General features: G+C 41.8%; 1 protein-coding gene across 1 annotated transcript in view; it reads right to left on the minus strand.

Moving 5' to 3' along the window:
- Positions 1 to 25,465, minus strand: part of hspa4a (heat shock protein 4a) — a 460,486-nt gene extending 435,021 nt beyond the window's left edge. The window contains exons 1-16 of the mRNA XM_080749148.1: positions 25,217 to 25,465; positions 21,031 to 21,088; positions 20,151 to 20,291; positions 18,895 to 19,017; positions 16,985 to 17,084; positions 15,429 to 15,562; positions 14,480 to 14,724; positions 13,164 to 13,240; positions 11,457 to 11,608; positions 10,396 to 10,502; positions 9,665 to 9,798; positions 7,849 to 8,030; positions 4,848 to 4,931; positions 3,464 to 3,625; positions 1,847 to 1,972; positions 665 to 772 (exon numbers count right to left, since the gene is read on the minus strand). Of these exons, the coding sequence (XP_080605274.1) occupies positions 665 to 772; positions 1,847 to 1,972; positions 3,464 to 3,625; positions 4,848 to 4,931; positions 7,849 to 8,030; positions 9,665 to 9,798; positions 10,396 to 10,502; positions 11,457 to 11,608; positions 13,164 to 13,240; positions 14,480 to 14,724; positions 15,429 to 15,562; positions 16,985 to 17,084; positions 18,895 to 19,017; positions 20,151 to 20,291; positions 21,031 to 21,088; positions 25,217 to 25,323 (2,040 nt within the window). The 5' untranslated portion in view covers positions 25,324 to 25,465. The remainder of the gene's footprint in view (positions 1 to 664; positions 773 to 1,846; positions 1,973 to 3,463; positions 3,626 to 4,847; positions 4,932 to 7,848; positions 8,031 to 9,664; positions 9,799 to 10,395; positions 10,503 to 11,456; positions 11,609 to 13,163; positions 13,241 to 14,479; positions 14,725 to 15,428; positions 15,563 to 16,984; positions 17,085 to 18,894; positions 19,018 to 20,150; positions 20,292 to 21,030; positions 21,089 to 25,216) is intronic.
- Between the last annotated feature and the right edge of the window lie 526 nt (positions 25,466 to 25,991).

The following is a 25,991-nucleotide window of genomic DNA, read 5'->3' on the forward strand; positions in this document are numbered from 1 at the left end:
GCACGCAAACTATCACGGCAATCGAACGTTGCGTTCATGATTTGAGGCATTTAGTTCTTCCTGCAAACTGGAAGCCAATCAAAATGGAATATGAACAATCTGACAGATCCGCCATAACAGGCCGATGTGAAAGATTTGGGGCAGACTGGTTGTGCTCTGGTCTCCAGGGAGTGTGTGTGTGTGTGTGTGTGCGCACGCACAGTTTCACTCCGATCGGTAACAGAGATTAGCTGGCGGAGATTAGCTGTCCACAGACAGAGGGACGAACACAGACACAAGGATGGACGGAACGGACAGGGGCGAAGACATGGTCTCAGAGACAAATGTATAACCTTTTGGTTGAATTTCAGTTTGTGGTGCAACAGAAGATGATGATACTCCCTTATAATACAAGGATGTTTTACAAATTACTGTAGTAAATAACATGGTGCAAATATTTGGACTTAACAGTAACCCACACTGTGCCACTATCTTCTCTTCTGGTCTTCAGTCAAGCATTGCCCACTTTTGTGCTACCCAGTGGAAAACCCTAAACCTATTAACTCCTGTGACTCCATGGATGTGATAACCACTTATTAATGGAGACAAATCCTGAATTGGAAATAAAGTGCTTCTTGGTCTGCAACCTTGAGACTTCATGCATCAGAGGCTCATAGACAGTCACCTTCAGCTCGGCCAGCTTGTCGATGTAAACTTGTTTCTGTTGGTCCTCTCCGTCCTCATACAGCCAGTTCTCCGTGTCCTCCAGTTTTAATGACAACATGTCTCTGTCCTGCATGGGTTTGGGGGGAGAAACGTTACTTTAGACAGACTTGATAAAAGAGCATTTTTTCCCCCTCCAAAATGGTGCCTTTATCATACATCTCAGTGGCTGTCACTTTAGAGATTAAAGTATCAGTTGATTCTCTATGTTGATGTTTTTTTGCCCAGGATTTAAAGATTATTAGAATGGAAATGGGTAGCTCAAGGCAGAGGGGATGATGGACAGTGGTTGACACTAAGATCTCAGAGGCACTCCACTTGCTCAAAAGTTGTATTTGCTTGCCATGGGGCAGTCGGGCAACCGTTAGTGTCAACCCCTGATGGACAAGTAATGGATGGTGCCGTTACTCACCAAAAATAGATGATCTAAAACAAAGTTCCCCAATAGGCGGCCCGCGGGCCATTTGCAGCCCGCGGGGGGCTACTGTCTGGCCCCAGACCAACCCCAGTAATAATGGTAGTATAAGAGCAGCAACAACACTAGTATATCGTCATTGTTGGTGGAAACCTTGTATGTCCAAAACCGTTCGTTTTGTATTTATCATCTAAAAAATGTACTAAACTAGTGAAAACAGCCGATCTACAAGCACACAACACCTCGCGATGCGAGGCGTTGTGTGCTTGTAGATCTGCTATTTTCACTAGTTTTGTGCGACGATCTTGTACGATGAAGCTTTACCAAAAAACATACACATTTGAAACTTGGAGATACGAGGTTTCTGCCCGACAGTGACGATATCTGAACTGTTGCTGGAGTAGCGGAAACGCCACCGTCGCCCCCTGCAATGTTGTGGCCCTCTGCTTGGTACCCTAGACATAATTCGGACCTTGGGGAAAACTATTTGGGGAACCCTGATCTAAAAGCTCTCAACACATCGCATCTGGACAAGTTGTGAACTTGTAGGTCTGATATTTCCGGTGAGCAATATATAAGTTCCATTTAACACATGTCTCCAAACAGAATCAAACTTCAACAATCTTGCAACAGAGCGGTCGACCGACAGTGAACCACAACATTCTATCTGGAATTCTCTTGAAGCTTCTTTTTATGTTATGTTTATGTAAAAGAAAGAGCTCTACTCACGGCTTCGCTCACAAACTTCTCCAGCACACCGTGCAGTTTATCTCTCATCTCGTAGACGTACTCCTCCACGTAGTTCTTAGCGTCGTTCCTCTCCTTCTCCAGCTTGTCCTGCATGATCATCTTGCCCTGGGACAGATCACAGGACATGGTATTAAGGGCCATCCGCACCAAGGACAGGTCGCATGTATACACACACTGCAAAAAGCAACCTCATGGTGGCGCTAGAAGAGGGGCATGTGAGAAATCAGGGCGGAGGTTGTGGTTTGCCAGCCAAGGAGTGTGTGTGCAAAGTTTGGCATGGATAAGGGTAACGGTGCCGGAGATAATAAAGAGTAGGGCCAAAAGTGTGACATGATGTGACGGACAGACTGACGGAGGGACTGACTGACAGACAGCCGGTGGAGGTTTTCATAGTAAATGTGCGACCTGACGGTCGCAATAACAACCAGTAAGACTCCCTAATCGGGAGATAAGCGACCGTCAGGTCACATGTATACACCGCTTTGCGTGATTTTAGGGCAAAATCTGTAGGAGCAGTGTCCAAAAATGAGTGGTAAAAAATCAGCCTGATGATGGCGCTAAATGGGACAGATCCATGTTGATGACAAGACTCTAGACATACTGTGAGCCACTCTGCATGATTTTAGGGCAAAATCTATAGGAGCAGTGTCGAAAAATGTGTTTTGCAAGAATCGGCCTCATGGTGGCGCTAGAAGAGGGCCGTGTGAGAAATGAGGGATGGAGGATGTGGGGGGACTGCCCATAAGTCAGAAATCTCATTAGTCCTACATCTCATTAGTCTGAATTTAGTTAGGGTTAGGTTTAGACATAGTTTTACTGAGGTTAGGGTTAGGGTTTGGGTTAGGTTTAGGCATAGTTTTACTGAGGTTAGGGTTAGGTTTAGGCATAGTATTTTTCACCAGGTTAACATCACCAGATTCTGACTAATGGGATGTAGGAACAATGAGATTTCGGACCAATGCCATGGCACCGGATGTGGTTAATAGTAAAACAAGGCAAAGACGTTTAGGGATAAGAAGTAAGGCACCAGCGAAAATAGGGCCAATAAACTCCAATGCCAAAGTGTGACTTCAAAACTATGAGGCACTGACTGTTGTTGCAAGCAGTTTCACATCATTACTTCAGCACGCTGGTACTGTGTTCACATTACCTCAGCTCAGTGTTACCATATTTATCTGAGCTTTGATCAACATATCCTTGACAACTGTTCCAACTGCAACACAGGATTGCTGGCATGATAACCAAAAGGTAGGGCGATGAATGAAGAAAGAATGGCCTAGGATTTAAGCTACGCATAAATTAACCAAGACATTATAACAAACGCAAAGAAATTGTGAATTTATAGAACATGCATTTTGTTTCTGTTTGTTGGGTGAACAGGGCCAGCCTGGCCTACCAAACATTTCACCATCCATTAAACAGATGTCTGATGCTTGGCACAAAACCAACAGAAGCAGACAAAAAGGGTGATAAAAGCAGCCATTCATTCTTTGCTGGGCTAAAAGTGATGCCAGATAAAGAAACACTATTGCCTTACTACCAGGCACAGAGCATCCAGAGGAGATGTATTATCTGAGGTCTTTTTAAAAGCATTACCTCATTCTCCACAAACAGATTGAGCGTCTGGGTGTTCAGCTCCCAGTGCAGAGAGCTCTCTATCGGTAGCTCCACCGTCTTCGTCTTCACTTTGGGCTTCTTGGCCTGCGGGGGCTGGTCTGTGGTCTTCTTCTCCTGCTGCTTAGCATCGTCTGGTGATGTCTGACAACAGCAGAAATGCTTTTAGATTATGCATGCAAGACTGCTCCACAAAATCAGTAGGTCAATAATTATCTACAATGCGTTGTGATTTTGGATGCACGGACAGATTTGTGTGCATAGGACAATGGGCCTCAATCACTATGCATAGAAATGTGTGTGCAAAGTTATCTTCAAAACATCTTCGGACAATTTTGTTCTAACCACCGTGCGTATGTCGGTGAATCAGAATCAGTCAAATTGAAGGCCGCGTTCCCGCAATTCTTAACTAGACTGCACTCTGTCGAGGTGCCAACTTGCAGCCTGTGCACTCATAGCCAAATGTGGTCTACTTGTGCGCCAGCAGAGCGCGCAAGTAGGGTGATGAGCTCTGTATGTGGGTATAGGGTGGCCGACAGTACAGAGGCTGGGCCTTTAGCCAATGAGGGAGCAGTGTTCTCTGTGACTTAACCACCAACCAACATGTGTCATCACATACCCACATAACCAAGTAATAATAATACCATGCTCCAACGTCTCCATATAAATCCTGATTCATACTTAATCGCACAATGGTGTAACTCGCCGAGAATAGCTCACAACGTGACACGGTTGCAACGTGTTGTGCACTTATACTATAGATCTGCTATTTTTGGGGCACAGCAGAGCATGAATTAGGCATAATAGGAGGACACCAAGGTCATCTTGACACCGGTAGGAGGGTCAAACGTAACAAGGCGTTTTAATTAAAGTAGTCCAGTTTATAGACTCGTGGACAGACGTCCTTCGACTGTCCGGGCAGCAGTAATTTTTCGGTCAGTGCAACCTGTCCATGGGAAATGTTGACTATAAAATGAGGATCCTGACTGAGTACGCTTCAGGTGCACTGCACTGGAAGTGTCAATCTGTTGCCTGTTTTCAACACAGTGTTAACAAGGCAATGTCTTATAATATAATATAAATAATATAAAATATTACTTAATCACCATTATCATAAATTGAACTATTATTATCACCAATAAATAAAAAACGAATTAAAACATTTAACCTGCTGTGTACAATGAATATGCTTTTGCTTATCATTTTTGCATACGCATAAGAACTGAGGCAGTTCTAAATGTGTTTGTAGAGTAAGAACAAATTCGAGAACATAACATGTTATATAACATAGCTTTAAAATGACATTAAAGACCAAAAGCTGATATTCGAGGATTGTTATATGTGTATACAGTATATATCATCACACCTCCATCTCCTCCGTCTCTGATTTCTTTTCTCCGTTGGTTTCACTGGGTGATTTCTGCTCCTCCTGGTCCACCTGCATCTTATTCTGAATAGATACACAACATACAAGAACTTTAGGGAAAGTATTGGGCACCGTGACAATTTCCTGGAAATGTTCTGTGCCTGTCTAAATGTGATTTCAATAGAGAAACGCAGCATAATAGCATTGTATATACAGTACACCAAGTGCCGTTAGAACCAATCTTGATTTTGACCGAAAATATTTAATTTAGTCATAGTCTTTTGAACAAAATTCGGTTTAGTTTTAGTCATATTTTAGTAATGTGAAATGTTTTACTTTTAGTTAATCTCTCAAGAACAAATTCTGTGCAAGGAACAAAACAGAGAGGACGCAGTTTTTCCCATTTTTCTTGACAATGGCTTCTCAGATTGAGTTTTAGTTGACTAAATATCATAAGATTTTAGCCGACTAAATCTAAGGTTGATTTAGTAATCTACAATGTATTTTCGAAATGGCTCAAAGTTTCACTTAGCTGCAGGACGAAAATAGCTGATCTAAAAGCACAACGTGAGCTAGTAGATAGCTTGTTGAGCTAGTAGATAGCTATTTTCGGTCTATGACACCCGCGATGCACCCGTGATGACTTGTATTAGTTCTACTGGATCTCTTCTCCACTATAGTCCCTCCCAAACATTTTATTTGTTCACGAAATTGTCAGTATATTTAGTCATAGTTTTTAGTAATCAAAGTGAAAAAAGCTAGTAGACAAAAACATGTCAGTTTTAGTGTACGAAATCAACAACAGAACTCTAGTTAATATGGTATTAATTAGTCTTGCATCTCTCCGTCTCTATTCATACTTCTAGGTGAAATCTAAATTCAATGCAGTGGTGCCAGAACAGAAATCCCATGGCTACTGCTTTTAAAAGCCATTCTAAAGTCTTTGCATGGGTTCTGCAATTCAGTTGTTTATTTTTTAATATTTTTTTTCCATCAGTATTAGTCACTAGATAAAGATTTGACCAGACTATCAATGAGATCTGGCGTAATGATTCATTTATTAGTCATTACTTTGAAGGATTTCTATTAATGTAAACAGTTCCACAGCTGGTTTGTAAACCACAGATGGTAGCGACCACACCAAAGAAATAAATGCCAGGCGAGCTACAGTCTGGCATTAGAGAGAAATCACGTCTTTCGCCTCGAGGTTGTTCTGAGCTTGTTAAGACATGATGTCGACACTCCCAACCTGTGACATGAATAATTCTCCATTAACGAGAACTAGGTGTGTGATGCAAAGCTTTCTGTTCAGTGTGCTCTGTGTTAACATGTCAGTGTTTAAAACTTGAACGCAAATCCATCCATCTAAAAAAAATTGAATATTAATTCACTGACTACGGAAACTTCACACTGGACTTCAAGCAACTCTGACTTCGGAACGTTGACATTTCTGCATTATAAATCCTTGTTTTGAGTGGTCTTGTGTAATATTGTAATATTTTGAGATATCGATTTTTGATTTTTCTTGTGCCGTGTGCCATAAAAATCAAAAATTAAAACAGAAAAGGTTTTGAATATTTCACTGCATGCGTAATGTATTTAGAATATATGAAAGTTAACATTTTTTAATTACATTACAGAAGAAAAATAACTTTGACAGAATATTCAATCTGTATAGTGGTTGTGTACGTTGGTTCTCAACACGAGGTCTGGGGGTTCCAGAGGGTCCCCAGCTAAATGATAACTCTAAGAGTGTACAAATGGAATCAAATGGACCTTTGCAGGTATATTTGGTTCCATTCGTATACTGTCAAGAGTTAAATTACAGTGTAGATTGGGGTCTCAGAGATAAACATTGATCAAATAGGGGCCTAATGCATGTTAGGGCATTCACGAATAGTGATTCTAAGTATTCGAATTATTCGACCACAAAGTATTCGAATAGTCAAATATTCGACAGGACTGGCCAAATTGTCAAATATTTAGTAAGCAAGAGGCGAACATACAATATTTATCTGTGGAACCGAGTCACATTAAATGTAATACCTACAATTCCAAGTGCTTGTCAGGGTGGGGGTCCCCAGTTCAAATATGTTTATTTTGGGGGTCATGGCCTAAAAAGGTTTGGGAACCCCTGGTATAGAGCATTAACAAATTCATTCATCAGGGGCATTGACAACTCATTCTTATGACTTCCTATCTAGCCAAGCTTTATAAACTATTAACTCATTGAGTGCCAGCCTATCACCACTAGAGGGCGCCCAGTGACCAGAGAATAATAGAGATATGCTGGTAATGCATGCCCAAGCCCTGGAGCCATGACTTGCCTGAACACTTTCCTTTGTGCATGTACAGGAAGAGGATGAAGTTAGCTTGAAGTTAGCTATTGGCTACCAAGCATTTTAGAAGCCTTATTTTCGTCAACTTAGCCATGATTAAACCTTGCACACCTCATGCATGGGAAAAAAACAGAGAAGAATGAGCTCTAAAAAATCCAATGCAATCCTGGATTGCATTGGAGTGGATTTGTGCAGTTTGTTCACAGCTTTCAAACAAAAAAATCCGATTGGAAATCCGTTCAGGCATTCTTGAGATAATCGCCATTATGTTTTACATGTAATGTAAACAAAAATGGCTGCCCTGTATGTTAGATGGGGTTGTATGGGGGTGGAACATGCAAAATCGCGATTGAAATCATGTTCACCAGATTTGATGGGGTCCAAAAAAAAAAAAAAAAAATTCAAAAAAATATTTTTCAAAATTTTTTTTTTTTTTTAAAAGCCGAACTTGTTCGGGATCGGCACTCTACGATACGCTAATAAAGCCGAACTAGTTCGGGATTGGCACTCAAAGAGTTAAGAGAAAACAATAAAAAAAAGCGAATATTCGACTTCGGTGAACAACGTCGAATAGTGACTTTGATATTCGAATATTCGAATATTTGGTGAATGCCCTAATGCATGTCCTTGAAGGTTGAGAATCACTGAACTAGAACACCAACCTCTTCGTCCTTCGCGGCCTGGTCCATCTCCATGGGCTCCTCGCCCTCCGCAGGTTTGAGGACCTCCACCAGCGAGGCGCTGGACACGCTGAACACCCCGTGGATGTTGACGCGTACCTTCACCTTGATCTTTGAACTCTCACCGGACGCCTGGGGGACCACGTTCTGGACCATGAACTGACCTGCCCACGGAGAGGAAGGAAGGAACGTCAGAGCAGGGTGAGGAGAGAGAAGCTTTAATCTACTTTTGACTGTTATGGACACTTTTGTTTGGGCACTGTATTGTATTGATAAGGATTGCTTCTTTTTTTTTTTTTCAAGCTGGCTGTTTCACGTTGAGCATTGACAGCTTTTTTGAAACTTTATGTACAGTATTTTCTGGACTATAAGGCGCACCTGACTATAAGGCGCACTGTCAATGAATGGTCTATTTTCAAACTGTTTTCATATATAAGGCGCACCTGACTATAAGGCGCACATAATAGACGCTTCCGTTGCATTATGCATCCAACAGATGGAGCTGTGCTAAAGGGAATGTCAATGTCAATGAATGATCCATATATAAGGCGCACTGGACTATAAGGCGCACTGTAGTTTTTTGAGAAAATTAAAGGCTTTTAAGTGCGCCTTATAGTCCGGAAAATACGGTATATATATGTGACGGAGAGAGTCGCAGCCCCAGCCTTGAAGCCTCAAAAGTCTAGTATCTCCCCCGGCCCAAAGAGATGTCTCTTTGGTCTAGTGGTTAAGATATTAGACTTTCGCGTGGGAGACCCGGGTACGAAGCCGGGTGGGGAGGTTCGGATCACCTCCGTTACATATATTCTTCGTTCCCTTTCTTTGACGTACCTTGCTTTTTACTGTACTGTTCTTTTTTTATTCTTTTTCATACTTCTCTGTAACTTTGTAAATATCCTTATACTGCTGTGCTGCCTCTGGGCGACTGATTTCCCCCCTTGGGATAATCAAGGTATCTATCTCACAGCAAATATAGACACTTTTTTTTTTATTGCATCTTTCAACAGGGTAAGGAAGAAAAGAAAATCAAACAATATAAAAGTCAAATCATCCCTTTACTGAGCGACCCGGAACATTTTATATCAAGAAAGAAAATCACAGCAATTTTTTTTTTATTGCATATTTCAAGAGTAAGGAAGGGAAAATTAATCTCCATTCAAAAGTTGCAATGAGCCCAGATATTAAGTGTGCATCAACAAGAAGCTAGAGGGAAAAGTAGAACAAAAACCAGCTGTGGCATTAATCCATGTGATTACACAATAAGAGGCAGAGGCTAGAAGGCACTTATTGACTGATATTCTGGAAGTCTCTGGAAGTACTTGCACATAATGAGCTATATTTGTGAATATCATTCTACTGAACTGACAGATAACAAGGTAAATGTCAACTAAACGTTTCGTCATTATCTGTCTAACAAAAGAGGGGATGATGATGGGCTTGGCACTTGGAATCTGACAGTTAACTTTGGCTAAATTCAGCATATTTTATTTGCCTTAGGAGGAAGATATAGAAAACGTATCATTCTTACCTACTCTTTTACGATTTCATAATTATGATACCATTACGTTTACAATTAATTAATTGAAGTAATGATATTACTATATTTATGTACCTCAGGGATTAATAAAGTACCTACCTACCTATATGATCATCCATTTGTAGAACCGTGTGCATGTACAGCTACACTCTGCTCATATAAAATATTTAATGCTCAATATATACTCCATAGTACAACAGTGTCGCACAACACCACTGTACAGTGAAGTATAGCTCAGGCTTCAGGTGTGATGGTACCTACCTATAGTGGCGGTGGGGTATGGAAGCTCTTTAGGGTCATTATAATAAGCTTCCAGGGAGAAGGGCTCTCTCCGGTAGAAAGTGAGGACCTTGGAGAAGGGGGCGGCGTGGTTCTTTGTATACACCTCACATTCACTGCAAAAACAACAGAGAGAGAGAGAGGAATCACTTTATTGTGAAATACACAGGGTAGTTGAAAGGAACTGTAGCTGTCGGTGGATACATGCACACCCAAAAAAATGCGACAGGTGCTGGACCAAAAATTGGAAGACTAGAAAAGAACAGAAGGTCCGCACACTGTCTAAATGATCCCCAAATAAATGTATTATAGCCAGCGGTATAAAAAAACAAAATTTCGGCCTATATAGGCCTTCTTCAGGGGTGGCACCCTCTGAGTCTGGATTTGTCTTGTAAGAAAGCACTGTGATTATGCATACAAAATTCATATGAACCATGTGAGGAAAAAGGAAACATTTGGAATGGCCTGAAGCAGGCTTCAATGTGGACTATCTTTTGGTCAGATGATCTCATATTATGCTCCACAACTCTCTGCAGTTCACAACAATCTAGAGCTGTAAAATTCACATGAAAGTCACTGGGTTATATTTCAGATTTAGACTTGAAGCAAATCTCCCCGGCACTGTTTTGACACAAAGAGGCAACGAAAAACGTGGCCCTCTGCCGTATTTGTTTATCAGTTCAAGCACAGGTGAAACTGGCACGAGTGCCTACCTCAGTCCCTCCTCTGCTGCTGAGTTCCATTTCAGGGAGATGGGGTACGGGACAACATCTGTGATGGAGAACTCTCTGACTTTGAAGGCAGGTGACAAGATGGCACACTAGAAGAGATGAGGAGAGGAGACGTAAATTCCATTGTCACGTCACATGTTTACAGGTGTAAAAGAGAGGCTGAAATTACATTCCATAGAATCTCCAGTGATTTGCAGTTACAAAATAGTCATGAGAAAAGAGAACAAACAAAGGACAACAATATAAAATATACATAAGGCATGCTTAAAAAAAGGAAAAAAAATGTGTCTTGTGCAAGTAGGGGACTTCACTTAGCAGCAGATGTTAAACATGTAAGTGCATACATAAGTGATAGTGCCAGTGCAGCAACAATGGACTGTATTCATAGTCATATACACTTATCTTACATAAGTGAAAATGCCTGTGAGAGGAGAGGAACCCAAATCTGTCACACCTAATGTTACTTTTCCACTTGGCTGATTTTCTTTTCTTTTCCTAATGTCCCCAAGTGTACTATACTGCAGTCCCTGTCACTGTCACTGCCAACCTGCCAGTAATGTCCAACTAACATGCCTGCTCCGATACACATGGACTCACAAGCCACAAAGGCTTTCACCGGGGCAGGATGAAGTTCAGGCTATCTGGCCCAGATCCCCTGCCTACTGAACATCTGCCGAGAGCTAGTGTCACTACTACAGCGACAATGACCATGGGATCTCTATGGCTTGGCTTCCCACCCGTACCCAGACTAAATGGGACGCATCACTGCCGTTAAGTGACCCCTTGGTGGCACTTTGTGATGGTGAGCGAGTGTTACAGCCTCCCCCCAAAAACTCAATCACAGACCACAGATAGAAACAGTGTCACCAACAAACACTGAACTCCTGGCCATAAAACGTTCAACCAACAGTCCAGGTACACCGAGTGTACAGGTACTGTACATAGAATGTTACCTTTTATTATGTTTTGACACTTGCTTTGGCAATCTAAACGTATGTTTTCTCATGCCAATAAAGCTCCTTTGAATTGAATTGAACTGTTACCTGCAGGGCACAGCCTCTGGCGACGGCTTCGTCGGCGTTCAGGGTGGTGCTCAGCTCCTTGCCGAAGAACTTGCTGATTCGTTCTTTGATGGCGGGGATCCGGGAGGCCCCACCCACGATCTCCACGGCGTAGATGTCTTCCTTCTTCAGCTCTGCACACAGGAAGCAGCGCGGGTTAGAACAGGGCTGGGCAATTATTTTTTACAGAAAATATCAGGCCTGTGCGATTTACTATATTATCGTGATGTTAATGCCGGCGATTCAATTAATCGTTTTTTTTTGTTTTGTTTTTAAGGCGAAATTAACCTGAAGGTGAAATAACCACTTTCAGTCAGAGTAAGTACAGCTCCTAAAGGAACAGTTTTAGGTCATGAGGATGTCATGTTATGGCTAAAGCTAACATGTTGTTGTAATGTTGTACCACTGGCACTTTGGCTGAAATAAATGTCAGAAAGATTGACTGACTTTATTTGGCTGCATTGATTTGAAGTATATGATTCAACTTTTAATGTTTTATATTGTTTAGAATTGTTTTAAAATGTTTCAATATAAAAAAGCTGTAATTTTTGGGGAAAAATCGCAATAATCGTGATTCGAATCGCAAATCGCAGGAAAACGCAATAATCATGATATAATCGAATCGACACCCTATGAATCGAAATCGAATCGAATCGGGAGGTAAGTGAATCATCACAGGCCTAGAAATTATTGTGTAGGGCTGGGCCAAAAGGCAGTGCTCCCCCGCAAGATCTTCTCCCCGCAAGCTAAACACACAGCTTTACCTCCTAACTTCAGAAAATAAATACTTAGCAGTCCAATTTTTTGTTGAAAACCCGGCATTCGGCATCAACTTTCTTTTTTTTGCCACTTTTGATGGGTAAGGTAAGGCAGGTCATCTTGACTTGTGACCAGTCTGACCACCTGCGTGTTATTGGGACAACAATCCAATGATCACACACACGTGCTGATGTACGCATTGCGCCCATTATGATACAGTATGTATGTGAATAAAAAACTTAAACATAAAAGCAATGCAGCTTTAGTCCATGCATGCGGTAAAATTAGAAAATGTGTTTATTTTGTTACTTGTACCCAGGTCTGGGTTAGAAGGACTGTTTTCTAATGATATGCACCCGACCCAAAATGATTAATTGTCAGAAGTTACTATTACATTGTGATAAAGCAGCCTTTATATGCAAGCACAACGCAAGCATTGTAAGCACCTTACTAATGAATGCTACCTGGTGAAATCATTTTGCAGTTGTAAAATCTAATGGCTGACAATTTGGTTGAAACTGTCTTTCTAGACACTTGAAAGGTGTCTAGGGAGACACAGGGCCCATAGGTAGGAGGAAAATATGTTTAGTTATAGTAAACTAAAAGTAAAAGTAAAAATAAATAAATAAATACATGTGCGTGCACACACACACACACACACACACACACACACACACACACACACACACACACAGTGTAGCAAAGTTATGGAATCAGGCTTCCAAGTGCCCAAAGAGGAAGGTTATGTCAGCAAAGCACATGATGCTATGTATGCGTACAGTGTGTCTGTGTGTGTGTGTGTGTGTGTGTGTGTGTGTGTGTGTGTGTGTGTGTGTGTGTGTGTGTGTGTGTGCGCGTGTGTCTCTGTCCATAAGCACGTGATGGCGGGGTCGTTGCAGTTGCTACTTTATTACATCCATGTGTACTCACTGGCTTGTTCCATGACACTGCGCAGGGGACCCTCCACTTTGGCCAGCATCCCCGCACTCATGTCCTCGAACTGGCTCCTGGGGACACATGGGTCATACATTATTAATAGACGCAGACGGATAGACAAACAGACACATGCATTATGCTCAGAGCCAGAGAGTACGACAGAGACCGGCGCAGAGAGAGATAGCTATGCAGAGACCAGAGCAGGGGTCTTCAACAGGGGGTCCTCAGAGTTACTACAGGGAGTCATCCAAATCTTTGGGTGATAGAAGCTTTTTCTCTCCTATTCGATGTGAGCTACAAGCTCACAACGCCTTGCGTTAAAAGTTAAATATTTCATGTGAAAAATATTTGGGAAGTTACTTCCTTTGCCAACTGGCAGCAGCGGGCACAAGACATGTCTTTGGCACTGATCGTTCCGAGTTTGCGAGATTAGTCACAGACAGACACAGAGAGACCCTCTTCTAGACGGCTTGCCTCATAATGAGCCACGCCATAACATTTCAAAAAAGAAAGGTTGGGTATAATCGGTCCCGTGGCATCAGGCCAATTGTATTCCCACATTGGCAGCTATGCTGAGACACACAGCTGCTCATTGCTTACATCACCACTCTGTGCTTAATCTGTTGGTGATGTCACTTACTGTAGTTAGAGAGAGGGGGAGAGAGAGAGTGAGTGAATGAGTGAGTGAGTGAGTGAGTGAGTGAGTGAGTGAGTGAGTGAGTGAGTGAGTGAGTGAGTGGTGTACAACAGACTAGACAGGAGAGAAGCATCCATTTTAGCTGTGGTGTTGGGCACTGAAGATATAGGCTAGCATGTGGACCTGGTATAAGGAATAGAACAATGCAAATGGCTTGTGATAATAATAAACACAGCAGGGGTCTTCAAAGTTTTCAGGCCAGGGACCCCTTAGCTGAGAGAGAGAGATGAAGCAGGGACCCCCACTACATATTGTATAAAAGTGTGACGCAGATTTTCATCAATTTCATAGATAGATTCATAGACTTGTTTGACGCACTGTCATCAGTCTTTTTTACCTCTACACCAAATCAATTTGCCGAAAATAGCCAATCTCAAGCTCTGAACGCCTCGCAGCGCGAGGCATTGAGAGCTTGTGGATTGGCTATTTTTGGCTAAAGTTCTCCTCAGAATAGGGACGCGAGGGTTCGAGTTGTTAATTTAAAGGAATGATCCTATCACAAAGATTTGGTGGCCCCCCTGCAGTAACTCTGAGGACCCCCTAGGGGTCCCAGACCCCCTATTGAAGACTACTGACTTACAGCAAGAGAGTTCTACATCAAACACACACTGACCTGTTGAGTTTACCCGACACGTCGATGTCATTCATGAAACACTCTATGTTGAGGGGGAGGTCGGACGAGTTGGCGCTCATCAGCTTCTTGAGTTTCTCACACTCCTGGTAGAGTCTGACCAGCGCCCGGGGCTTGGACCGCACGTCCAGCTTGTACTTGGTCCTGAACTCCTCGCAGAAATGGGTCACGAGGACCTCGTCAAACTCCTTCCCGCCCAGATCCGATTCGAACGCAGAGGCCAGGATCTGAATGAAAGAGACAGTCGTTTCAATATCAACTAAATCCTCTTCCGTTAATTTCCCTTTAGCATGGGGGTAATCTAATAATTAATAACCAATGCTAGTTAGTATCAAAACGTCATGTCCGTGAGTGAGTGAGCGTGTCACGCTAATACACGTCATGTTGTTACATATGCTAATTCTGTTTTCCTAGGCTAAAATGTGGGTCATTAGCGTGTGGATTTGCATGTCTGCCCTTTATCCCTGTGCATTTCCAACACTCATATCTTCATCGTCATGGTGCACACAGTCTCAAATTCCTAAGTCTATTAGAGAGATGATCGTTAGATGTATCGTGCGAGTGCGAGTACCAGAAAATACAACACCACTGCTCATCATCAGAGTCGTAATTTCAGAAAGAAACAGGGGGTGGGAAAAAATAAGTTGGCACAGCCGCATTTCTAATATAGCAAAAATATCAACAAGCTCTCAAAGGGAGTTTGCTGATCATTTTCTCTATTTGCAACCATTAACGGTTGCATACAACAAAAGGCTCATCGAAATTGAAACACACGTTACACGTAGATGGACAGGCATCCATTGCGACGAAATCAGATTAATCTGCTAAAACAATTCAGAGAACTTGAGGTTCAATGTGAAATCTAGGGGGTGGCACTGGCAATTGCCATCCCCTGATGACCCATAGAACGCCCCTGTTCAACATAACCCACCTTGAGTTTCCCCTTGTTGAAGGCACACACTGACACCTGGTATCCGGAGTGGCCCATGTCTACGAACACCACAATCCTGGGCTTCTCCTCGGGCGCGGGCAGGTCCTGCTTGTAGATCCCGTAAGCCAGGGACACTGCAACGACACACAAGTGGTCACGTTGTCAAACATGTCAGTAAATTCTTTGTATATTTAAGTCATGTGTCATAATTGCCAGGTGCAACTTCAAAGCCTAAAAGCCAAACAGAAATGTAATTGCCAATGACAAATACACAATTAAATAGTTAATCGCAATAATTTTAGTGACAATTAATCGTCATGTAAAATGCCATAATCATGACAGCCCTACTGACAAGCACTTGGAATTGCAGGAATTTAGGCATTACATTTAGTTTGACAAATATAGATAAATATTTTTGAAAATAGCAGATTGACAAAATAGCAGATTGACAATTTGGCCAATGTTTGACCAGTTTTTGTAGTAACGTTTGTTGATCACTTTTGATGCAGTGATGGTCTTCTTTTCTTTAGGAATTAAAAGAGGTCTTAAAATTCAAAGTCTTTAAATTGTCACTTCACTGTCATCATGGGACAAGCAATGCCATACAAATTCAGCTTAGATGACTGGAGTGCCCATTCACCATCTTTGGAATTTGTCAAACTCTTTACACTGGTGTTACGAAGGAGAAATCCTTGACATTCATTGCCTCTGGGGATTAAAGTGATCCTAGTCTCCTCTCGGCTCACAAGGGTTTGCCTTTCTGGTGACTGGTGTTTGAACCACCGATATCAGCCACTGACGGAAGAAAAGGCTCATTGTGCTCGAGTCAAGAGGAGTTTTAAACAACTCAAGGGCTCTTTGAAGTAGAGCCAGACCCTTATATCACTATAGATCAGCCAGTATTTTACTTAATTTTGACAACATTGGTGTCAGTAATTAAGCAGACGATTTTTAACCACTTTCAACCTTGTTGCATCCTTATTTTGGGGCGGACATTTTTCAAATGTTTTCAAAAATAGCCTATCTACAAGCACACAACGCATAAATACAAGTTTTCATTTCAAGTTGAGTAGAATCACTTTTCTAGTTTCTATCACTAATTTAGTGGGCTGTGCACTGCCATGCAATCACCAACAACTGCCTGGGAGATCAAATCCACACAGAGTTTCCTTTGAGCTCTTTTTGTAGTATTCACACATTCTGGTTTTGAGTTCCACATCCTTCACAGGATTGGTTCATATGCCTTTGCTAAGAAACCTATTCTTGTATGGATATATTCACTTTTCTTGATGCTGGGCCTATACTAGCTTGTGCATTTTGAGTAGCAATGAGGTTCAAGTATAATGTTGTTAATTTCGCATCTTCCAGTGGCAAAACACTACAGCATAAATACAAAGAAAATACCTGTCAATGCACGTCAGACAAAAGCTTCAATCAGACACCCTTCATATAAAGTGGTGCAATGTATTGGCATTGCTGAACAGAATTGTAAGGGTGAATTGAGTTAAAATAGTATCAGTAAATAAAATAACGCATATTTGCAGTGGGTCCTTTACCTGCAGTGCTCTCATTCATGAGTCTTAAACAGTTAAGGCCTGCAATCTGAGCCGCGTCCATCACAGACCGCCTCTCTACGTCAGTGAAGTAGCTTGGGACCTGAGAGGAAGAAGAACAGAACACTGTCGGTACGCTGTGGTGGTTGAGGTGCAGCTCAATTTGTCGAGCATGGCTAAGGGCTTCATTTCACAGAGGGGGCCTCGAACATTAAAAATGTATTCACCCACAGTGTTGTGAACCCGAGGCATTGAATACATGCATCTACCAAATGGCACATGCATAATATCTTCTTTGAGATCTAATAAGAAAGAAGAATAAAAACGGGTGCTGGATCAAATACATTTGTAAATTAGAAAGTAGAAAGATCAGCTCCCATTGAGGATTGTAATTGCAACGCTGTCTCGTGACGCGTTGAATAACAAGCACATCCTCAGACTTGTGAGAGATCATATTTACCTAGAGGAACATTTCAGGGGTCTAGCAGTGTTCACATATACTTCAAGAGACTCACTTCTCAAAACGAAACATTACATCATTGAAATAAAATCCTCTTAATGGGAGCCACTTGGTGTGTGGAATACTAACACAAATAATTAAGATAGGAATCATTCACCAAAGCAATTCAGCCTACAGCCGAATGAACACCCAAAAGCTGTGCAGAGGCCAAGAAGTTGCTGTGTTTTTGATGGCTATCGTTGTTACCGATGCATAAACTGCCTGCCTCACAAAATGTCTGGATAGTGTTTCCATGCGTTTCCATGTTAGTTGCTTAAGAGTAACAGAGCAAAACATCTCCTTGTGTGAAAGCACCCAGAACTAAAGTCAGCTATTGGCAGGGGTGTCGCACCAAATTCTGGGCCCTGGGTACAAGGATTCACTTCGGGCCCCCCATGAATGTTCTTCAGGGGTTGAACCCATTTAGACCGGGAAAGCATTATTACGCATTATTTTGCGCTTTAACTATTGAAACATAGCAGATATACAATCTCACAGAGCGGCACCAAGTGCCGCGCTGCGAGCTTGAAAAATCTTGAAAATCTGTGTCTTTGAATATTTCAAATCCTTCTAAGGTTTTTTTTAAAAACCTATGTTTCTATGTCAGTGGTGCTCAAAAATTTTCATGTGAAGGACCTCCAAAATGATATGTATTTGGCCACGGACCCCCATCTCAAAATATTTAGTTCCAGGGACCCCCCAGAACTAACATTTTAGTTACAAATGTTCGCTTTAAAAAAAATACACATAGACTATTCAAAGATTTCCAAACATTTTCATGACTTTTCAAAAATAGCAGATGGTGCCGCGCTGCGAGCTTGTATATCTGCTATTTTTCAAGAGCTAATGTATAAAATAAGGCCCCTCCACCTTAGTGGCCCTAGTAACTCAGTCCCCCCCCTTGTGACGCCACTGGCTATTGGCTTGAATAATAATAACATCTCAACCATGAGACATCTCTAAGGCTGATGGGAACTGTGAAGTTATGCCAGTTCTCTGAAACAACTTTCTCACTGAGATTACATGACGTGCGCCCTGTGGCGAGTGATGCGGTTGTTATGGCGTTGCACTTGTCATCAAATGATAGAGAACTGAATGAGTATCAAGCAGTCATCGACATGTCATTCACCCACTTTGGGTGTTTGCAGTGTGCTGTTACACTGCTGGATCTCTTCAAAGGAGCTTTTTAATTCCTGACAGACACAAACTGAACGATGAATCTAATTAGAACACTGGTATGTGGGATTGGAGTCAGACTAAATTTGCACTATGCCATTACTAGGGTCCTTAAAATGTATCAATCCTTTCTAAATTTAAAGACTCTTTTTCGACACCCAAAGGGCCCCCTGAGTCTCAAGCAGGACTGAGATGGATGAGGCAGCTTGGTGGTGGGCGTCTGTTAGAAATCGCTTACGGAGATAACGCAGTCGGCCACAGGTTTCTTCAGTGCACTCTCAGCAGTCTCCTTCAGCTTGGTCAGCAGCATGGCGCTGACCTGCTCGATGCTGAAGACCTTCTCCTCCTCCATGTACATCACCTTGTGTAGAAGAGTGGGAAAAACAAAGTCGATCAATTACGCTCTTCAGTCATCTGCCCGTCGTAGCAGATGACTGGCGGATACACACCATTGCTAATTCAGTACTTATCTAATCTTATGTATTATGTACTTTAACTTCTGTGTGCCGCCTCTGGCAACAGAATTTTGACCGTGGGATCAATACAAATCTATCTATTTAGTATTTATCTATTTATCTATCTTTTTCTTATATAGTTCTTATCCCACGATTTTGCAACCCATTTTTCACCCAGTGCCAATTATCTAATGTAATCCTGGGGCCAACCTGGGGAGAGCAACGGACTGACCTCATGCTTCCTTCTACGCATGACCAGTCCAACCTGCTTCTTTTCACCTGACACGGGGGAGTTTCCCTGGTAGGACGTAGCGGGTGGAAGGAACACGTTATTCCAACCAGTTCCTTTCCCCTCTATCAGGCGCCCCGGCTGGCCAGGGGGAGGGCAGTATAGAGACCAGGATTACTGCATGTTTTGTGAGGGTATTTTTACATTTTCACCCTAGGTGACAGGGGGAGAACATGCAAACTCCACACAGAAAGGCCCTTTCGCCAACACCACTTGGGAATGGGTACTGATGACGTGGAGGAGAGAACACGCCCCCAGCACCCCCTATTGTATTTATTTATCTAATGTGACAATAGCAGCATGAAGGATGGAAAACAAAATGGATGCAACGCTTAGAATTTAGAACATTCATGAACATTATCAAGTCAAACCACATAATAACAACCACATGAACACTAGCATTACTGCATTAGCATGTCATAAAAGGCGAACATCGGCAAACATAGGCAAAACATTCTGTTCTTACAACACGCCACAATGCACTAGTCGTACATCATTTCGGCAAAGATTTTTGTGTAGAGGGAAATGAGGAGGGGACCAACCGGGGGACCCTGGTCAACTAAGTACAGTATATACTGTAGGGTTTAAGTTACTAATATCTGACTAATATATCATGTTTGTCATGAATTTCAAGTAACTGGAAAACACATGACGTTGCAGATTCCTGATAACCTCGTTCCACTACATGACGGTGCAGACATTCCTTTGAAAAAAACCAAAACAAAACACTGTAGTAGTCATCGATCTTACTTTGATGCCAGTTGCGCCGCAGGGCATCTGTGCCAGGTCGTACATGAGGGTGGACTTGGCCGACTGGACGTAGGGGTCCGAGAATCCCCTGCCATGGAGGCGCTTGAAACCCTGAACAGTGTTCTTACAATTGGTCACCACCTGGCCAGGAGCAGCAACGGATAGGAGACAACACAGAGAGAGAGAGAGAGAGAGAGAGAGAGAGAGAGAGAGAGAGAGAGAGAGAGAGAGAGAGAGAGAGAGCATGGATTAGAGCAGAACAGTGGAAAGTAACAGCAGCATAATGACACTGCAATATGTTTCTGTTTTTGAAAAGTAAACATTCATAGCAACGATAGAAGTGAGATGAATAGAGCAGTGGTTCACATTTTTGGCTCAGGGTACCCCTGTAAATAACATTTTTCATCCAAGGCACCCCTGAATTACATTGTTACTTTACAGTACCTTACATCTATGTCAAATATGTGAATCTTTCCCCCTAATATACAGTATGTAAGGAGGAAAACACGAGAGAATATACTTGACGTTATACTTTTATACTTAAAAGTTTGACCACTTAAAACCCCAACATCCCTATTCTGGGGGGGGACATTCACCAAAAATTGCCGGATCTACAAGCTCACAACACGTCAAGTAGATCGTGTAGATCTGCTATTTTTGGTGAAGAGCCTTGGGAGACTTTAGGCCGAAAAGGATCACACCAAGTACAGTGCAACTCGTGTCCGTTTTACTAAGTGTATGTGATTAAACTAAAGTGATATTGTTGCATTTCAAAGTATTCTGAGGCACCCCTGGACTTGCATCCCAACAAGGGATGCCAAGGCACCCACTTTGAGAAACCCTGGAATAGAGGCAGAGAGGGTAGTTTTAGTGACCCTACCTGGCTTTTTGCAGCCGCTCCTATTGTCCTATTCCGCGGTCCAAATGACACAAAGCACCTGGAAGACACAAAAACAAAATATTCAGCTGCATCTTTAACCCGGCGGTCCGGCCATACCTATTTCGGGCATGTAAGTATAGGTGAACCTTTTCAAAACGTCTATTTGTGTCACATCGTGACACGCTGTGAACTTGTAGATCGGCTACTTATCGTATGAAGTATATAGGGCTTAAGTGGTTAATAGTTATCACTTGCCTTAGGTTTAGCATAGCATTACTTCATATGGTGGTCATTCAATGGGTAAACCCTTTAAAGGACAACTTTGTTTTTTTTACAGCAACGGGTTTAGATTGTAATTAGAGAAAAGAAAAGATGAGTGTTAAAATGTTTTCATTTACTATCATTTTCTATCATTTTAGAGATTTTAGCCCATGAAGGATTACGGTGCATCTTGGGAATGGGCTTATTGTATTTAAAAAGACATATTTAGCCACTTGTATGCTGCCCCCACCCACTGAAATCAAAATTGTTAAAATCGCTAAAACGATAGAAAGCAGGAAATGAAAACATTTGAACACTCATCTTTTCATCTCTAATTACAATCTAAAAGATGAACAGTTGTTGTAAAAAAAAAAAAAAAAACAACAACATTGTACTCTAATGTCTTCATTAATGATACATTTGTATTGTAATCCTGTTACTTTTCTGCCCGGTGCTGTGTAAGACACATTCATAGGCTAAAACTACTCTGATCGCACCTCCTCTGAAATAAGGCTTCACTTTCTCTTGCAAAGCCATTAATAGCATGCCAGTAAACCTTGTTATGAAATACATCACCTATTTCTGAACCGCTTTTCTTACCAAATAACTCTTTAGGACAGGAGTCATGTCTAATACAGACTAATAACTGTGGTAAATAATCTTTTCCAAAACAGATCCACAACTTCATTTCAGAGGACAACCTTGTGTACACTGCAAAAGTAAGGACGTGCCGATGTACTGTATCATGACTCCCTGTATCTCATTAGTCCTATAATGGCGAAAAACACAATAAATAATTAACAGAATCCAATATGATCCCCTGACAACGGCATTTATACTGAAGGTGTGAGTGTGCCTTGGTCTGTTATTTGGGATGGCTTGATACCGGGACCACAACCTTGAGTATATGCTACTACGACATACCAATCAAATACTGTAGCATTTCATCTTAATCTATAAGCTGTTAATAAGTCATGGCAGCCCATAGAACACTCACATTGCATATTGGATTCTGTTCTTTTGCATTTTCCCTTCTATAAGCTTAAAATACCGCTACACACAGCTGACATGACATGCCGGTAGCAGGCAGTTCTCAGTCAAGTGCTAAAATGAGTTGCAACTCTTGTTGCTTCAACAGTGGATACAAGCATTTCAAGTGAAAACAATCTGTGCTTATTCTATATTTATTTGCCAGCAGAAAACCTCTACTGCTAAATAATGGTGGGTCTAACCAGATGTTCATCTCAAACAAAAACGTATAAAGTAATGTTTTGACTAAGTATCAAAAAAAGGTTTGTCGCACTGTCTGCAAACATTACTAGACTCAATCAATACTGCAATCAATAGACCTATAATTCAGTATTACTGTGGATTACTGTTTATAAGATGTTGTTGTGTTGTGAGCAAGTGTTTGAATTGCTCCACCTATGGCTCTGCTGCATAGCGCTGTGATATAAACACTGCTGTCATCATCGTCGTCCCTGCCAAACACAGATGTCAAGAGCTACAGCCGCGCTGTAAACATTTGCGCAGTTGGTTAAGTCAAAGAGAGTTCAATGCAGTCAGTCTGTAAGGACAGTGGCAACAGTTGCTGGTCAACATCTACGACCAGAAAAAACAAAACAGAGGCAAGCAATATTCAATCTATGATGAGCTGTTTTTGTTAGCATTTCTGCTATTAATAATCGGAGGGAAGGGCCGCTCGGGTGCTGCTGCAGAGGTAAAGTTTGTTGCCCACCAGCCACCATAGCAGGGACGTGGGGTTTGAATCCTCAACCTCGGCCAGGCGTCCTGTCAGACTTAATTGGCTGCATTTGTGGGAGGGAAGCCGAACACCTCTGTTGCTGCACTAGGCGCGACTCCTACAGGTTGGTCGGGGTTTTGTTCAGTGGGGCGCTGAACTGGGAGGAACAGCGTGGTTTGTAGATAACCCATTCCACATGACTGCTATACTGATTATACTGATTATTATGAAGGTCTAAAATGAACGAAACGTCGAAATATAGAGATTTTTTGCAAGTTCCAGACAGTGTGCAGGCCTTTTCTTTGATGTTTATCAGAGATCCCCTTCTGAATATACCATATGCACCTTTTGTCCTCCGCACCTGTCACCAATCTTTGAGGTGTGCATCAGCTTTGTTCTAAAAAAACATTACTGCTATAAAAATGTCTTCCTTCCCATGCAGCTTTTCCTGACGTTGAGGTATATTTAAAAAGCCACTTCAGCAAGTTTATACTTCTATTTTCCATCAAACATTCTCACCAAAATATAGAGAGGAGTATCCATAAGTAGACCTTTTACACAATTATTACATAATTAATCACCTAATCGCTATTATTTAAGATGATCACAATCTTTTTTTCATAATCGTCATTATCATTTCCATGTTGAAAAATGTTCATACATTTCCAAAAATAGTGGAAATAGAAGACATGTTAAGCTCACAGCGTGTCGCAGTGCAACATGTCGTGAGCTATGTATATCAGCTATTCCCACTATTAATGTTTTTTTTTACATATAAAAAGTGATTAAATCTGTATGTTATTTGTCATATCTACGCTGTGCAACTTTTGTTTACCAAGCCTAAAAGCCAAGCACAGATGTAATTTCTATTCATAATGTTCATAATTCAATGTTCAATAATCGTGGAAGCCATGAAGTATCAACATATCAAGTTCGTGGCTAAAAAGAATTATAGGAGTATTCTCCATTGATCAAACCCTGATATCCACCCCTAATGACAGGTGAATGAGGATGGAATCATTGCAAGAAAGGGGATGAAGAAAGAACTTGAACATCCTGTTTCTTACACAGCCTATTAACAGACATGCCCAGCTCACGCATGAAAGATGGAGACAAATTCAAACTCGCCTACTCTTGAGAGGAAAAATCAATAGTCTGATGTCTTTTGTTTTTATTTTATTCAATACACTGAAACGGCTAGATGAGTCTTATAGTTATAGATGTACAAACAAAACAGGGGCATTAAAATGTGGCAAACAGCTATTCATCACAAGGTTCTTGTGAGGAGAGTGGAGACATTAAGTTCTCAAATGTAAGTGATCGTTTTTAAAAGCTTTTCTGTTCTGTCTTCTTCTGAAGCACTTTGACATGTAGGCTAGTCTGTACACAATGCACATTAATATGCTATATAAATAAACAGATTGTGTGTAATAATATAGTTAGTACTTATATAATAGGCTATATAATAATTAGCATACAAATACACAGATAATCTGTGTATTTGTATGCTAATTATTACATATTATGTAATTATTCTTATTATGTAATAACTAGACATGAGGGGTCAGGGATAAAAATAATCTCCACACATCAATATTTTTAGACTGACTTCTTTTCGAGAAAGAGAAATTGCTAGAATATTCCAAAGAGGTGATTGGCCAACACGTCACCACGCCGTCATATACCATAACGCTCGTTTTGCAGTGCGGGCCGTGCCGGTGCGATGTTGTAAACACGGCCTGACGGACACACCGCCCGCTCGGGACGATCTTTGACGGCTCACTAATGCAGTTAACGCGCTTAGCTACTTAGCCTTCTATGGAACCCTTTCTTCTAGTTCTGTTCTGTACGTTTTCTCCGTTATTCTGAGAACACACGAGGACATGGTTGGATCGCATTTAAAACCCAGCGTTTCTACAGATCATAGACAATAAAACTGTAGATTTAACATTATAATGTAAAGATTAATTAATATTATCTGCCCTGCATGGTCACTATAAAAACTGGACTCACGTGTATTAACGGCTGTCACACAAACACACAAACAGGGGGAGGGGGGCTAACCGTTAGCTTTAGCACCTCATGCACTTGTGTGAGAGTCTGAGAGGATGAGATATAATGGGGAAAAAATGAATGAACGGATCATACAAATCAAAGCAGTAATCTTTGTACGGTACTCACGGGGTGCATCGGTCGCTGTACTCGTTGGCCACGGTCTCAATGCCTCCGGATCGGGCTACGGCTACATAGCAGCTCTGGAAGCCCAAGTCAAAGCCCACCACTGACATCTTCTTTCTTCTCTATCTAAAACTATCAACAGATGATACAGTAACGGATGGTTGGGTTGAGCGGTCAGTCAGTCTCAACGGTCCTGTACTGTGTTCATAGTCCACAGTAGTAGTGGTAGATGGTGTGGTGACACCGGCTGGGTGTGTGTGGTGGCTTTGATATAAAGCAACCAGCAGTGACACTATGAGGTGCTTCTATCTTCTCGTTCTCTTTTTTTCCTCGAGGTTTTATTCTTCGGCAAATAGCCGATCTGCAAGCTCACGCCGAGTAGCGGGGGCGACGCGGCGTGGGCTTGCAGATCGGCTATTTGCCGATGACGCCAGCGCGCAGCGTCGCGAGATTTGCCTCCCGAGTTCTAGATGACTCTGGAGCTTTCCACAAGCATGTGGAACATGCTCGTTGACTCATTGGATGGCTGTATTACTGTGTGTTGGGGGGGAATCGATCGGCTAAATTTAAAGTGCTCTCCCGGGGTTACCATATAAACAAAATAGCCTAATCTGTCTCCATCTTTTATTCATTTTACTGTTTACTTTATTTTTGCATAGTACTGCTGCGTATATTTGTCTGTCATAAGTTATTATAAAGCACTGTTTCCCAAACAGGGAGTCATTTCTCAGCCAGAGAACAATTTTTACGGGTCACGACTCGAGTAAGAATTCTAATG

This window comes from Nannobrachium achirus, assembly GCF_963921795.1.
Source record: "Nannobrachium achirus genome assembly, chromosome: 19".
NCBI lineage: Eukaryota > Metazoa > Chordata > Actinopteri > Myctophiformes > Myctophidae > Nannobrachium > Nannobrachium achirus.